A 15912-nucleotide genomic window follows, 5' to 3' on the forward strand; every position below is an offset into this window, starting at 1 on the left:
CAGAAGAGCAATGGTAAATACAAAGCGCAATTTTTATTGGCTTCAGAGTCTCTTTAAACCACTTTTTATGCAAATGGATTAGTGTTATACTGTACAGTACAGTGAATGTTTAATGCTGCATCTAAGAGAGGCTCCAGGATTTTTTGTTTTGAGAGGGTGCTACGCAGGAGCTGCATCCATTGGTCGGGTAGCTGCTTCGCAGAGGCTTTGGAAGATGTAGGGCAGAGCGGAGGTAACCTGCGGCAAGCATAGAACTCTGGGCTTAAAAATGGGAGTGACTATGCAACAGAAAAATGTATGTGAACTTAGGAATGGTGTAATTCAAAGACAGTAGGCCTGCCCAACAAAACTTTGGATATAACCCCCCCCCCCCCCCTCTATATTAAGAAATAATGTCTAATGTTACTATACAAACAGACATGTGAGATGTAATAAAATAGACGTGTAACAGGCACTTCTTATATTATAATTTAGCAGGCAGACTAGACAGCATCAAATTAAATGCAACAAAACAGTTCCCCACATATAATAAGCAGCAGTCATTACGCCAGAATTGAAAGATCAGTGCACAAAAGCGATACGATGCCTCCCAACTTTTGAAGACTGGAAAAAGGGGCATTTTAAGAAACACCCCTGCCACAACTCCAGCCATACCCCAAATTAATGTGTGACGTGCTGAGTCGTGGTCACAAGAGGCGCCAATGTACATAAACCTAGCAGCTGTGGCCCTCTCTCCTTGAAGAAAAATGAAGGCCGACAATGCTATATACTTTAAATAGGCACAAAATAAGTGAAAATAGACTTATGAGATAATATAATATGCAGCTAAGAAATAGAACATTAGTAACACAGAAACCAGTCTCAAATTGTTTCCAGTACAGGAAGAGTTAAAGAGGAACTGTCGCGAAAATCTTAAAATTTAAAACACATACAAATAGGAAGTACATGTCTTCCTTAGTAAAATGAGCCATAAATTACTTTTCCCCTATGTTGCTGTCACTTACAGTAGGTACTAGAAATCTGATATTACCGACAAATTTTGGGCTTGTCCATCCCTCCATAGGGCATTCTCAGCAGGGCCTTTATTCTTTATAAATACATACCCTGAAAATTCTTTATACATTGAAGATGGCCAGCCTCCCTGCTCGCTGCACACTATTTTGGCAGTTGGACGGAGCAACTTCCATTCACTATCTGCTCAACAGCTGCAGCCACTGGTACACGCTCAAGAGGCCACCCTGCAGTGTTAGGGAGTCTTGCCTAAGGACTCTTTACTGAATAGGTACTGACCCCAGCCAGAATTTGAACCATGGTCTCCCATGTCAAAGGCAGTGCCCTTAACCAGTACACTATCCAGCCACTAATTTAACTGGTTCATGCTCAGGCCCGGATTTACATCACAGGAGCCTATAGGCACAGATGTCCTGGCACTCAAGACTTCACCCTCCATGAACCTGCAAACCCCTGCAGAACTTCACCGCCAGTGTGCTGGCTGTCCCGGCTGTCACTTCTCCCTTACTTCTCTTGCCTGTCATAGGTAGCTACAGGTGCCCCTTAGTATTACGGAGCCAGAGGTTACCTCAGTATTAAGTAGGTAGTGTTGCCCCGACTGAAGGGAGATCTCGTCAGTGAAATGTTGCGAGTCCGGTGAGTAGCCTCTCATTTACACTCTGCTCAGGACTCTGCATAGGAAAGGAGGGAGAGAGACGCTCGGGGAAGGGATTGAGCCACCTTGCCATCATCAGGCCCCTGTAGGCACGTGCCTACATTGCTTTATGGTAAATCTGGCCCTGTTCATCCTACATGGATGAACCTGATGCAGTGTGGAATGAGTAAATATTACACCGCTCCCTATGTTACTCTGCAAGGTGGGTGGGAAGAGGAATGGCACCCATAGCTTTGCGAGGTTCAAGGCTATGGTTACACCACTGGTTTAATGTTCAGCTAGTGAACTGCCCATCACTAGCACTTTGTTTGGCTTCAGCTAATTGAGGAACTTCTGTGTACACAGAACAGAGCTCTGGGGATGTACACAGGACAGGGGGAACCATTGGTGCACGGCATTGGGCTGTCATAACTTTACCATGTCAGAATGATACAATATTCCTTGCTGCTCAGATGATTTAATTTTAAAGATCTGTCAATGTAGCAATTATAGTAGGACATCTTCATTTAGAAAGTGTCTGTTTTCCTACCCTTAACATTGTGACAGATCTTTTTTTTAATAAAGCATGTTGCATGATTGTGCTCACATTCAAAGTTCTGTCTCATTTATGAAAGTAAAGTATTCCAGCCCACAGCAATGAATCAGCTTCCAGTACAGACTTGTATACCATGATGATTGCAATGTGGTTATTAGAATGAATTCCCATCAAAAGTAACTCTGGGCAGAAAGATCTCTTCTCCAGACCTCACTATCTCATTCACATTAGTGTAATGGTGGCCATACATGGTACAATTTTTTCATACAATCTTACCATTTCTATGTAATATAAGGGAACTGCATAAATTATCATTTCAGTATATTCACTTAATTTACCCTTATACTACATAGATATGGTACGATTGTATGAAAAAACCATGGTACCATGTATGGCCACCATAAGGCTTGATTCACACTATCCTGCAGCCAGCCCAAGCAGTACTCTATACATATGCATGAGCTGTACTGCTTTGCAGGTCTAATGCTGTGTAGATGGCAGTAAGGAGCAGATGTATAGAATAGTGTCAGATGCATAGCAACGTATCCGCAGACTAAAAAAATTCTGCATTATAGAATTGCTACAGACAAAACTGGACACTGGGAAAACAGATGTATGTTAACAGGCCCATAGAAAAGTATGGGTGTGTTGTGCGTTGAATTTTATAGCCCTCGTCAGGGGTTATTTTATTGATGGGTTTTTAGTTGGGTTTTTTGAACAAATATGATTTTTCCGGTTGTCTGACAAAGCACTGGCCCATTTTGTGTCTCAGAGGGATTCCTTTAGCTGCGTCTCAGCTGAAGCAAAATCTGTTTTAGAAAAGCTAGTTTTAGAGGTCATTTTTATTTTTTGTATATGTGGGACATAGTAGAATAAAATCAGATCTCAATAGTATAGTGGATATTCTCCTAGTGCAAACTACTGCCCCAAAATATAATGCCTACACAAACTAGCTCAAATTTTAAATCCCACATCCAAATGACTCCTAGTATAATGGCTTTTGGTCCTTCATGTAAAGCTAAGCAGTGAAGTGACTTGTCATCCAAACTTACTTGTCACCCAAGCCAACAGTGAGTTACCAAATGTTTCCTGTGGCTTCGAAAGCGACATCACAGATCACCTGACTGCCTGAGGGAACAATTACCAACCATCCTTACACATCCTTATACTATGTGCTGGGTTGGTGATGTGCATACAATTCTTTTAATAAACAGAATTTTACTGATTATAGGGCCCTTTTCTGCTAACTCAGAATCCGCAGGTTTCCCATTGCATTTGTGTTTAAAAAATTGCATTCTTATTCACTTGAGTGAGAATCGCAGTAAAATCAAGTGCAATTTTGCTGCGGTTCTCATTCAAGTGAATGAGTGTGTTTTTCAAGATGCAAACGCAACAGAAACACTGTGGAAATGCTGCAGATTCACAGCTAGTGGAAAAGAGCCCTAAAAAGAGGAAAAACATTGAGCCAAGCAAACCAAGCGACTCTCGATCAATTAGATGAAAGTTGTTTTGTTTACCATCAACTAAAGGCTTTGATTGGATAAACTTAAAAGTGGAAAACTCAATATATGTAATATTTAAAAAAGTAATGTACACACCAAAAAAGTATTATTCAAAATATAAAGCATTTTGAAAAGCATTCATTACCTTTAGTAATCACCTGGTTGATCTGCCAGCTCTGTTATTTCCAAAGCCGGAATTTTGGTGCAATTGTGATTTTGGAACTCAGATCAATATAAAGACAAGAAACGTATTTACCATGGTGCCAGGCTTCAGACAGAGGAAAAGGTGTTACAGGTACAGTACATTTATTGTGAGGATGCCAAATCATCTACTTATCATATATGGGTCCATATGCAGTTAACTTTTTCTCCTGAGTTATCTCCTAGGAGTTAATTTTCACCTTTTCTTTAAAATAACTTTTAGAGAGAACCCGAGGTGGGTTCTAAGAATGCTAACAGCACACAGAGGCTGGGTCTGCATATAATGCCCAGCCTCTGTTGCTATACAGTGCCACCCCCCCACCCCCCAGGCCCCCTCTGCGCTCTGCTATGCCCCCATAAATCACCCAGCCGTGCTGTCGACACACAGCATGTTGCAGCCGGCTGTTTACTTCTGTAAGTGTCAGTCTCGCCGCTCCCCGCCTCCTCAATAGCTCCGGTCCCCGCCCGCGTCCCTTACCTCCCGGCTGATTGGAGGGAAGGGACGCGGGCGGGGACTGGAGCTATGGAGGAGGTGGGGGAGCGGCGAGACTGACACAGAATTAAACAGCCGGCTGTGACACGCTGTGTGTTGACAGCACGGCTGGGTGATTTGTGGGGTCATAGCAGAGCGCAGGGGGGCTTAGGGGGGATCGGGATAGCAACAGAGGCTGGGCAGTACATGCAGACCCAGCCTCTGTGTGCTGTTAGCATTCTTAGAACCCACCTCGGGTTCTCTTTAAGCATTTTACAATTGAAAAAGTACCCACAAGTTGGTGAAAATGTATTAGCAACATTATTTTGAGTATTTACTTGCTTGCTGGTGGCTTAAAATGACAAGGTGTAAAAATATCACCCAGTAGTAGAAAATTCAGAAGAAAAACTGAATTGCATATGGGCCACAGAGTTTAATCCTGCTTTAACTGAGTCTTTGGCTGTATAAGTGGCGTAACAATAGGGGATGCAGAGGTTGCAACAGCACCGGGGCCCTTGGGCAAGAGGGTAGGACTCTTTACCACAGTATTAGCTCTTTATTGGTCCTGTACTGGTAATAATCACTTCTGTAGAGGCTTTTAATAGTGTAATCATTAACATACTGCTCCCCATCCCCTTCTTGCACCTCTGACACTGTGGTTGTCCTTGGCAGGTTTTGGTGAGATGTATCAATTGTTCTGTATAGAGTGCTGGGGGGGGGGGGGGGGGGGGAGGAGTTGGGGGCATGTGAAACTTGCACTGGGGCCCAGAGCGCCTTAACCTTAACTACACCACTGGGCTGTATGCATGTTAGGAGAATGCTTTTCTCATCATCAGTAAGGGGTACAACTCCCCCTTCCCTGTACAACTCTGCTTGGAGCGGTGTGTCGTCAAGAAGTCTCCTAAATTCTAGTTATGTCCTTGAATGACATAATTACCAAATAACAAAGTATATTTTACAAAATAATGTTATATTTGTACAATAAATAATAAGGACACGCGACAAGTTTGCTAGGCAGAGCCACGTTAACCCATATATTATCCATCTTGAGAAATACAAGTGGGTTTTATAATACTGCACAGACATAACAGAGTGATAACAATACATCTGACAAGCTGTCATTATACAAGGACAGGAAAGACAATATAATGTGAAATAATGACATAGTGTTAATGAAATAAAAGTGCAATGGGAAATTCCACCAAAAAGCAAGAGGTGCACAGCCGAAAGAGAAGCAACACCTGCTTTACGAATGTCATGCCTATTCACATAGTATCCTAGTCAAGCTGTAACAAATCTATTTATATGCACGCAACTGAAATGTTTCTGAGTTCCTTGAATGTTCTTTGTGTATGGTAGGACTCTGAAATTTCCATCTCTGGTGTGGTATCAAGTCTCCAGATTGTCCCATCGTCTAGTGCTCTGGTGTGATATCAAGTTTCCAAGTTGTCCCATCATCTAGTGCTCTGGTGTGATATCAGGTCTCCAGATTGTCCCATCGTCTAGTGCGGTTTCATCCATCAAAGCTGATTCCATCATCAGGTGGAACATCACTCATCACGTAATTCCACCAGATGGAATGTCCTTCACAAACTTGTTCCGTTACTCATCAGCTTGCTCCATCATCTGGTGGACCACATTTTATCGGCATAGTGTTGTGGAATGCAACTCAACAATTTGCTCCATCACTTCATCCTTGACATTTTTAAATGAAATAAGTGTCCTGCAGTTTTCATTTTTACTTCCCGGCAACCAGTGTTAGTCGGGATTTTATCAATGAGTAGATTCCATATATTTGGTAGTTTTTTGTACCAAGTACCCAGATCATAGTTTAAAATATCTGCTATTTAATATGTTTCTGCATTTTGTCATAAAAGCTAGAATTGAAGTTTATATTAAAAAGCACACTGAAACTTATAACAACATTTTTAACTGTACACCTCTGTTCATTCAGGAAATTACACATTTCTAAAATGTATCAATTTAAAGGACGTATTTAACAAAATAGTTTTTTGAATATACATTTATCCTTGCAGACCACTCAAAACTTTGAGCAAAGAAGGATAAAAGTGGTCGCTACTAGCTACTAGACACAGCGGAGAGTAGAAAACATAAATATTTAAAAATCTAGATTCAAACATAAAAGACATACACAGCATTTAAATTAAGTTATCTGGGATAACATAAAATGAATACAAATTAAAATAGCTGTTTTCTATTTTAATATTTTAGCTTTTTCTAAACTAGCTCATCATGGATTTTGAAGGGTTCTTCAGACAAGCAAACTTCTCTGCTGTATTTACTGTAAATGCTCACTGCAATGAAAGCTGATCTTCAGCCTCAAATCTAAAACCACCATCTAATAGCTTAGTTAGAGTGCTCAAATGTACATTTTTTGTGTGTGAAATTAGGTCTTTGCAGCTAAAACTCATGCCTTAATAGTAGATCACATGTCCAGATACTGCTGTGATGAGGAAATTAGGCTGGCCAAACTTACCATTGTATTTACACCTAATTTAATAATTTTGAACGTATTGGTTGAGGAGTTGTTTGTGATCAGTTTTGGACAGTTTATAGACTAAAATCTCTTTTGATCACTGTAAGCTGCATAGTCTTGGGTACTTTGATCAGTTCTCTAACTGAGAGTAAGTAGACCAGATGGTAGAACTGTTAACTCTACCCAATACGTTTTTGATCATGATCAACTGCTTCCCATATTGTGCAATTATTGGCCTTAATACGGTGTTGTGGATGCTTGGATCATCATACTGTTTAGAATGCAATGGGGGAAGGCACAGACTAAATGCCTTTGAGAAGATTCCAGCCTATAGCAATGACAGTCTTAGGTGCGAGATATCAACTACTGTACTTCTGACCTGTTCTTTCAAAGTAATCAACTAGTCACACAGACAAAAACAAGTTCTGCTAATGAATGCTTACACAGATCTAGGAAAATGTCTGCGGCTGTGCTTGCAGTCCAGCTTTAAAATGACTGAGTGACATGGTGCAACATTTAGGTGGTACTCAATTACAATGCATGTGAAAGCAAACTACCCTGTAGACTTTTTCCTCTCTGCAATATATTTTTCTATGAGCAGATATCACTGCTTACTTGTCTGCTTCACAATGGAACAGCAGGTAAGGCAGAGATAGTCCGCTTCCATATAAAGAGGTACATTTCCAGTGACCTTACAGAAGCTGTCTGCCTGCCACATCACCACATTAAAAGCTGTATCTGAACATAACACATTGTAGACAAGAAAGAAGATAAAATAAACCTATACTGGCTAAAAGGCTTGGAGTAATTCTGTGTTAAGCCTTGCACACATGGAGAGACTTCTATCACCCAGCATGGATCGGTACTCGATCCTTTGAGTGACAGTGCAGTGCCGACGCTGTACAGAGGTGTCACTAGGCTCCAGGTTAGCTTTGCGTCTGTTGCTATGTGGGGAGGGGGGTGGAGAATGAGAGGCGAGTGATGGAACAGCTACTGGGGAGAACAAAGCGATCAGGTGTTGGGGATGGCTAAAGATCCGGCACACTGGATTTACACTAGATTCCTGGTTGAAGCAGTCTTTATTGGCCGCCACGCCCGAGTTTAATCCAGCATGTGTTCATAGCTTAACATGTGCATGAACTTTGTTTAGTAGCAGACAAAGGCTTCAATTCATCAAAGGGTGTTCGATAACAAAATCCCAGTCCTTAAAATACCGCATTCAGTATTTTACACTTCACTGTGCTAATTCATCAATATTTTCACACATGTGGTAGATGTTCGGTAAGTTACCGAAGAGGTCCGTGCAGTGAGGGCATTACAATAGGAAAGAGGCAGCACCGACATCCCTATACATGTGCCTTTTATATTTGTTGTGCTGCCTTTGTTCTTGCTGAATCTGTCTCATTAGTCTTAAGTTTCTATTTACTTGCCACAGCTTAGATGAACTGCTGAGAAACATTACACATTCCCTGCTTAGGTCATTTTGCCACGAGCTCCCACTTGCATCCCTGCATATTTAAACAGGCACTCAAGGGGTTACACTACCGAAGGGTGCCTAGAAAAGAAGGGTGCCTGGAAAATAACTTTAATTCTTTTCTCTCCCCTGGCTGCCTGGGGGGGTCTGTTCCACCCGAGAAGCCTGGCCAACCTATCAGCAGCACTTGCAGGGGACAGGGGAGGTTTCTATGGTCCTGTCACACACGGAGAAGGCATTCCAAGCTCCTTATGGACAGGGGAGAGCTGGAGATAAACACCGCACATGTTATCGAATGCTGTGAGCTTGATGAATTAACATTTGCTGACATTTTACTGACATGTGTTGAGGTAATCACTTAACAAGTCGGTAATTTATCTCTCTGCACAGGAATGTCTGCTTCTCATGCGGTAACTGCTTTGATGAATTAACATTTTACTAAGTGCTCCGTAAAGTCAGCTGTTTTCAGCATTACCGAATGCGGTAATGCTTGATGAATTGAAGCCAAAGTTGCTAAAGCCTGAAAAACCCTTCTAGTATCTGTGCAATTCAATATTTGTATATACGATAGTTGAGCTTAAATGCTGTGTGTAACATATGCTGAGTTATAGTGACAGCCACTTTAAACTATTGCAACATGTTTGGATCCCAAGCTGTTTATATATGAAGGTAAAGCATTGTCCAAGTCCATGAAGGAGGGGTGCACAGATGTGAGATGGATGTCACTTAATCCCATGTGAGAGTTACTGTTCGGAGAGCTCATCTCATTGGTACCCTCGCAGTTGCCATTGTGCAGATAGTATTGTGGAGGAGGAGGGGTTGCTGGTGCAGATATAAGATTGATGGGATCCAAGTTGAGGCTGTCATCCTTAAGCTCCTCCCACAGATTTCCTGTCAAGTGAAACATAATTATAATTTACTGTTTGTAAGGCTTTAGCACCATATCATTATTTTCAACAGGTACACATTTTTATGATTTTTGTCAAAAGATATATACTATATATGATATGGAGCTGTATATTAAAGTGGTCTAACACCCAGCATTTCAACTTTGCTTTAAAAGATTGCTTACAGCTTATAAACTATTATGCCAGATTTTTTTTTTAGCAGAAATTCACTGAATGGATTAAACATGACATTTTAGTGCTGCATTTAGCTAGAAATCCTCCTCCGTGCTTGCTTGTTTAGTTACAAATGTATCTATCTACAATGTAACAAACAAACACTGCTCTGAGAGAACAAAGAGGGCTTCCCCTGCAGGCTTTTCAAAGGTCTATTTGTATTCCAAATAAAGATACATTTGTAACTAAAAGATAAGAACGGATACGGATTCCTAGTTAAATCCAACACTAAAATGTCATGTTTAACCCATTCAGTGAATTTCTGCTTAAAAAAAAATCTGGCATAATAGTTTGTAAGCTGTAAGCAATCTTTTAAAGCAAAGTTGTAATGCTGGGTGTTAAACCGCTTTAAGTCAGGACTGGGTAATATAGGGAAATCAAATTAGTAGGAGATACGGGTGGTTTGAATAAGGACATAAGCAATGGGGGAGGAACATTTTTTGGGTAGCCCTGTAAACTCCATCTGCCATGCTGGTATCTACCATTGTGGATTTAGCTTACTTCTTTCAAAAGTATTTTCATCAGTATTGTAGTCTTGACTTCAAAACGTGTTCTAAAATGCATGCAAGCACGAGTGCCCATGTCTGCCCACATGTGTGTCTCCATGTCCGCCCCGCGACTTACCTCTGCACCTGCGCATTCAGGCTGACACGTACGCAGCCCGTGGATGCAGATACCCAGGGCTTTTATTAGGCAGGGTGAAGGCAAATCCTATATGTACTAGCTGCACTGAAAACCATTTTTGGGATCTCCAAATACTACTTAGTTGCTGCAGAGATGGGTTAAAATGACATGGGGCCCTATGCAAGTTAGGAGCTTTGGCTCCTCCTTACGGTTCTAAATGGGAGAAGGGTCAGAGAAACTGGCAGTTGGGACTCTTGACACCCACTGGGCCCCAGGCACCTGCCTAGGCTGCCTTGTGAGTTGCTGTTTGGATTAGTTAGGATTGGTTGAAGTGAAGTTGTCCCTGAATAACAGTCGTTTTGTTTTGAAACGTTAAAACTGAACAGCTGAGAGGTTCATGGGAAATTTTGACAGGCTATCCCATAATACCATGGACCATAGCAGCACTCAGTCACTGGGGGTGAGCAAGAAACCCTGGACAGTATGTTTATGATAGCGGGAGTACTACTGGACACCTTGATCACTGGATACAGTATATGACCCCAACTTAGGCTACAAACATACTGTGGCTATGTACCTCTATAGGGCCTTTTAGTTCAACATTTCCAGGATATAAGAACTTAAAATGGACCACTTATATTTTAGGGTGATTCACTAAAGTTAATGAATGACCACAAAAAAATGCAGTCATTACATAACATAGAGTGGTTGCGCAATAGCTGATCAGGCAGCAGGCAAGGGGCTGTGAAGACATATTTAATGAATGCAGGAGTATTTTATATCAATTTTTTATATCAATAAGATTTTCTCTGATAGGTGACAGGGTCATAAATGACTATTTTATCATTGTATCCAGGAGGGGATAACACGCATTGCTAGGGTAACATGCGTTAGACTATTTGCTTGGTGCATGGTTCTTTAACAACATTTGCTTTAACTAGGTAATGTGGGTTACGCTAACTGCACAATCCTCACTACTTTGTCAACGTAAGTAATGGTAAAATTGGTGTGCACTCTGCACATGGCACCTTAACCTTACTTTTTTGAATATAGCTCACAGGGCAAAGCTAAAGACAAATAGTATAGCACGCCTTATCAGAGGCAACACACCTTATCAGAGTTAACACGCTTTATCAGGGTTAACACGGCTCATCAGAGTTAACACGCCTTATCAGAGCAGCATAGCAAGCGCTATGAACTTATGCCTGCTAATTGGCAATGAAGAGAGCTCCACTCGTCCTGCCGTGAGCCCCTGTGGGTCCAATCACTTAAAAGGACATTATCCCCACACTTTGATTGGCCCAATAGGCTGCCTGTCAAGTTTCCTGTCAAGTGACAGGCAGCCTATTGGGCCAATCAAAGTGCAAGGATAATGTCCTTTAAAGTGATTGGACCCGCAGGGGCTCAGGGCAGGATGAGTGGGGCTCTCGTCATTGCCAATTAGCAGGCATATGTTCATAACACTATCTATGCTACTCTGATAAGGCATGTTAACTTTGATAAGGCATACTATTTGTCTTAGTGAATCAAGCCCATAGAGTCCGATGTCACCTATCTATTATATAACTACAGTTAAAGAGAATAACTAAGAATAAACAACATCTACTCAGCAAATCTAATGAATCATGAAAAGGAAGGAAAAAAAGAGTACTGATCCTATCTTAGCTCTTATTTCTGGAGATCTAATGGTGAAGTAGAGTTTTAATGAGAGTGATATTTTTTTAATAAGAGAATTGTCCTTGAGAATGGAGCACAGAGGTTTGATTTTGCTGTATTTGGACAAGTACGTGAGAAGTCTTTTGTAGAGGCCATTTCTATAATAGAATGAAAGATTAGTTTAAGCCTGGTGCTTGACTATAGGAAATTCAGGGAAGCCACACTTTATGAAAAATTCTAAATGTCTCTGTCAAGGAGGCATTAATCTTTTCATACATTAGTCTAAAGCAGGGGTGTCAAGCTCAATTACAAAAGGGGCCAAATCTGAAACACTATCTTAGGTGCCAGCCACAGTGCTAATTAAAAATGTACAGGGGGGGAGTGTCTCTCCTGTGGGAACCCTAAAAATGTCAGGTGCAATACCTGAATAGGGTCCCAGGGGCGTAGCTAGGAAAAACAAAAAACAGCGCCTATTGCTAAGACTAAAATCTGCCCTGGGGTAGAGAAGGAGGGGGAGGGGTCATTATTCTTCAAAATGTAAGGTTTAGTCTCAGTTGAATTTGTTGTGTTCAAGTTGACGTGAAGCATGAAATATGGCAATAGGTCAGCCTGTACATATTTCCCAAATAACAGTTGGGCAGCTTGTTTCCCCAAGTAATGTACCCAGGTAGAAGAATGCCCCCCAGATAAAAAGTAGATGGAGAATGTCGGGGATGCTAGGGAGCAGCGCCCCCAGTAGGAGGCATCCATGGCATATGCCATACTTGCACCCTGGTAGATACGCCTCTGGGCACCTCCACTGGTGTGCGCCTCTGCATGGGAAGGAAGTATGCTGTCATCTGCAGTAACAGAATGTTAGAAAAGGAGAGCACCAACCAGTGCTGTATACTTTATTCCATGAATGTGCTCACAGCAAACTGGAATTGTGTATTGTGGGAAACCCAGGCCACTGGGTGGGGTTGAAGTGAAGGGATAGCAGCTCCAAACAAATAACAGCTGTCTCGATTAAAAATAATGCTTGCTCACTTTTAAATGTATGCCACAAATGTGCATAAACTGTAGACCTATATAACAAATCACCGCAAGAGATGGGGAGGGTGCACGTATTTAGGGGAAAAAACACACGTGCTCAAGCCAAAAATGATGTACGTGTGCATAAATCTGCAATGGCCTGCCATCTTCATGAATATGTCAAAGACCGCTGGTACAAACACAAGTATACAGCATGGATCTATTTCCTCCTGTCTTTTACAGCTTCCAATCATGCAGATATGAAGCTATTGAGGGATACATAAAATGGTCTGGTTTGACACCTATGGTCTAAAGATATGGATTTCATTTCATTAATAGGTTTTGGTGTCCTCATTTAATGGCTATGTGGTGTTTTCCAGTCAACAATATATTGTATCAGTTTGTGTGTTGAGTAAGGAAAATGTTATGTTGCCCCCCCCCCCCCCCAGCAACAAGAAGCGACCGTTTGCAGCCTACTGGAAGCCAGACAGGTACTTTCAATATACTTATTGTAAATATTACAAACGTGAAATGAAAAAAAGAATAGAATGTTATAAAAAAAAGTTTCAAAAGGAGGCTATGGTGGATCAGTATTCAAAACAATTCTATTGCACTTCTCTGCCTGAGGTGCTGAGCCAGAGTTACCAGGACAGATACTCCTACCCCCTTTTTGCCTGTGGAAGCAGAACGCAAAACGTTCCATAAAATAGTTTTGTATAATCATTTTTGATCTTAGTGTCATCAAATAGGAAGTAAGTCTACGATTACCTCCTTTTTAAACTGTTTTTAATGTATTTTATCCTGATTGGTATACATTTACATGACCCCGTACATGCCTAATTTACTCTTTAAAGCATCATTGATGTACATGAATTATAATCATACCTTGAAGTTCAAAGTCTGTGAGTGTGGGATTCAGGGCATCAATGTCAGTGCTAAGCTCTCCATCCATTAGGTGGTCCTGCATGGTCCTGGTGGGAGAGTGCTCTGTTATCATCTTCATACTGTGAAGAGGTGGGGTGTGGGCAGGTATCGGAGAGTCCTGGGGATTGATGGGCTGTGTATTGAGTTCTCCTTGGTTATCAGGGGGAGGGAAATGGTTTTGAACCATACCATGGGGTTGCTGGATCATTGCTGGTGAGATCTGTGGGTAGCCATGTGGCAGTGAATTGTAACATGGTGGCTGCTTCTTTGCATGCATGGATTCGGAGACATCATGCATGGACTGCAGGGAAGATGCCAGAGAAGAGGAAATGTTTTGTTCATGCGATTGCATGGTCAGCTGCATTGATGCAGATGTATTGATAAGGCCAGAGGAATTGCAAGCCAGCAATGTGGACCTCAGCTTCTCCGTTCTCTCTCCTATCAGCTTGTCAAGATCCTCTGCAAGAAAACAATAAAAATAAATGGTATTAAGTATTGGTAAAAACAGGTTCTGCTCATCTTTATTATCCTAAGTAAACACTGTTGTTTCACATATGTTAATGTATGTTCACACGCACAGTTCATGGGGTTCACACTTTTCATAAAGGAAAAATGAACATTTTTTCGCATTTGCACATTCAAATTTTTGCATACTTTTTTTTTTCTGAACAGCTAATGAAATTCACATGCGATGTGCTGCAAGAAGTACTTTTCAGAAAAGGTGCAATTCTCGACTTTCATAGGATGTGTGACCAACACGTTTTTGCACATTTGCAAAATGCATGCTAATTTTAATAAATGTGGACCCTACCTCACTGTCACCCATAGGGATTGGGGTCGAATGTTTTACATTCTGTTGCTATGGAGAGAGAAAATCAAGTGGGCGAGGTTAGGAGGAAAACAATGGGCTCAGTTAGCACCTGGGTGAGACACTCTGGCACTCTGGATCTGTCTGTGGCACTTGGGGCCACCATACACATGATAGATCCTCAGCAGAGGTGGCCCTGATTAAACAACTAGGCTAGAACAATATAGCGTGTGCATAAGGCTTTGATGCAAACCTAGTATGGGCAACCTAAGTAGACTGTCTTCATCAAAAAACACATATGGGATACATTTATCAAGACAGTTGCAAGCAAAAGCACTTGACCAGTACTACCGATCATAATCTTTTGTTATTTTAGGAACTGAAGCCAGACTGATGATTCTGGGCAATAGCTCTACTTGGGTGAGGTTTCTAGTGCACCTGCCCTGGTAAATCAGATTAATTATAACACCACTGACATCACTTAGTACTGTACTCTTCAGACAGATGCACCCAGCCCTAATCCACATCCTTGATTTCTTGCAATGTTTTAGGTATAGATACTGACAGGGAGTTGATCCTTTAAAGATACAAATACATCAAAGAACAGTGAGGCCTGATTAAAGTGCAATAAATACTAACACAAGGGAAAAGGTAAGTGTAAGACTCGGTTCACATCACACTAAAAAAAGTTCTGTTTAACGGAACAAAGAGGAGCGGATGCCAACAGACATCTGCATTCCGGCAAAAGGAGGACAAGTATACAGTAGATGGAGAGATACGTTGCAGGTATACCAAGTCGTTGGCGACGGGGAACAGAACAGACAAGTGATGCCAAGTGCTAAAAAGTGATCCATTTGAAAATGAAAATGGATCAGTTTTTACCAGATCAGTTTTTGATCTGTACAATGTGAACAGGGCCTAAGGCTATCCTACTTATGTATTGTGGGTTGCCAGTGGACAATCAACCTCTCAAAGCAGGGACTCACTGGATATTCAACGTTGTTTGTTTGTTTTTTTACCTGGTTTTGCCATGCTTTTTCTGACGGTCACGGGGTCCTTCCGCTTCCACTTCTGCAGTTCTTCTTGCATCTTGTCAATCTTGGCAGGGTTCAGTGCCCACAGGCATCCTTTTCTAGAAGAACTCCCAGATTTATTCTCTACTTTCTCAAAACACTTGTTGAGGGACAGGTTGTGGCGCACAGAATTCTTCCACCCATCAGGAGCAGTCTAGGAAGACAGGTGGTCTTTGTAAGTGTTGTGTTTCTTTTTCAGCAGTCTACACCCATAACCAAAACAATAACATGCATAGCAAACAAAAGCCATCCTACCACAATGAATATACTCTATACTATTCCACAATTTCCAGTTTACGTTCCCATCATTGTTTTGAATACTACACTATATTGAGCCCCTGGTGTTCT

At 41.5% G+C, this 15912-nt stretch overlaps 1 protein-coding gene across 2 annotated transcripts in view; it reads right to left on the reverse strand.

Annotated features, from left to right (window-relative positions):
- Positions 1-5400: 5400 nt before the first annotated feature.
- The window catches only part of FOXN1 (forkhead box N1), a 358297-nt gene continuing 347785 nt past the window's right edge, over positions 5401-15912 (reverse strand). For both annotated transcript variants that reach the window (XM_068270164.1, XM_068270163.1), the window contains exons 11-13: positions 15511-15718; positions 13645-14142; positions 5401-9238 (exon numbers count right to left, since the gene is read on the reverse strand). In XM_068270164.1, coding sequence (XP_068126265.1) covers positions 8970-9238; positions 13645-14142; positions 15511-15718 — 975 coding nt within the window. In that variant the 3' untranslated portion in view covers positions 5401-8969. The remainder of the gene's footprint in view (positions 9239-13644; positions 14143-15510; positions 15719-15912) is intronic.

Source organism: Hyperolius riggenbachi, chromosome 2, assembly GCF_040937935.1.
Source record: "Hyperolius riggenbachi isolate aHypRig1 chromosome 2, aHypRig1.pri, whole genome shotgun sequence".
NCBI lineage: Eukaryota > Metazoa > Chordata > Amphibia > Anura > Hyperoliidae > Hyperolius > Hyperolius riggenbachi.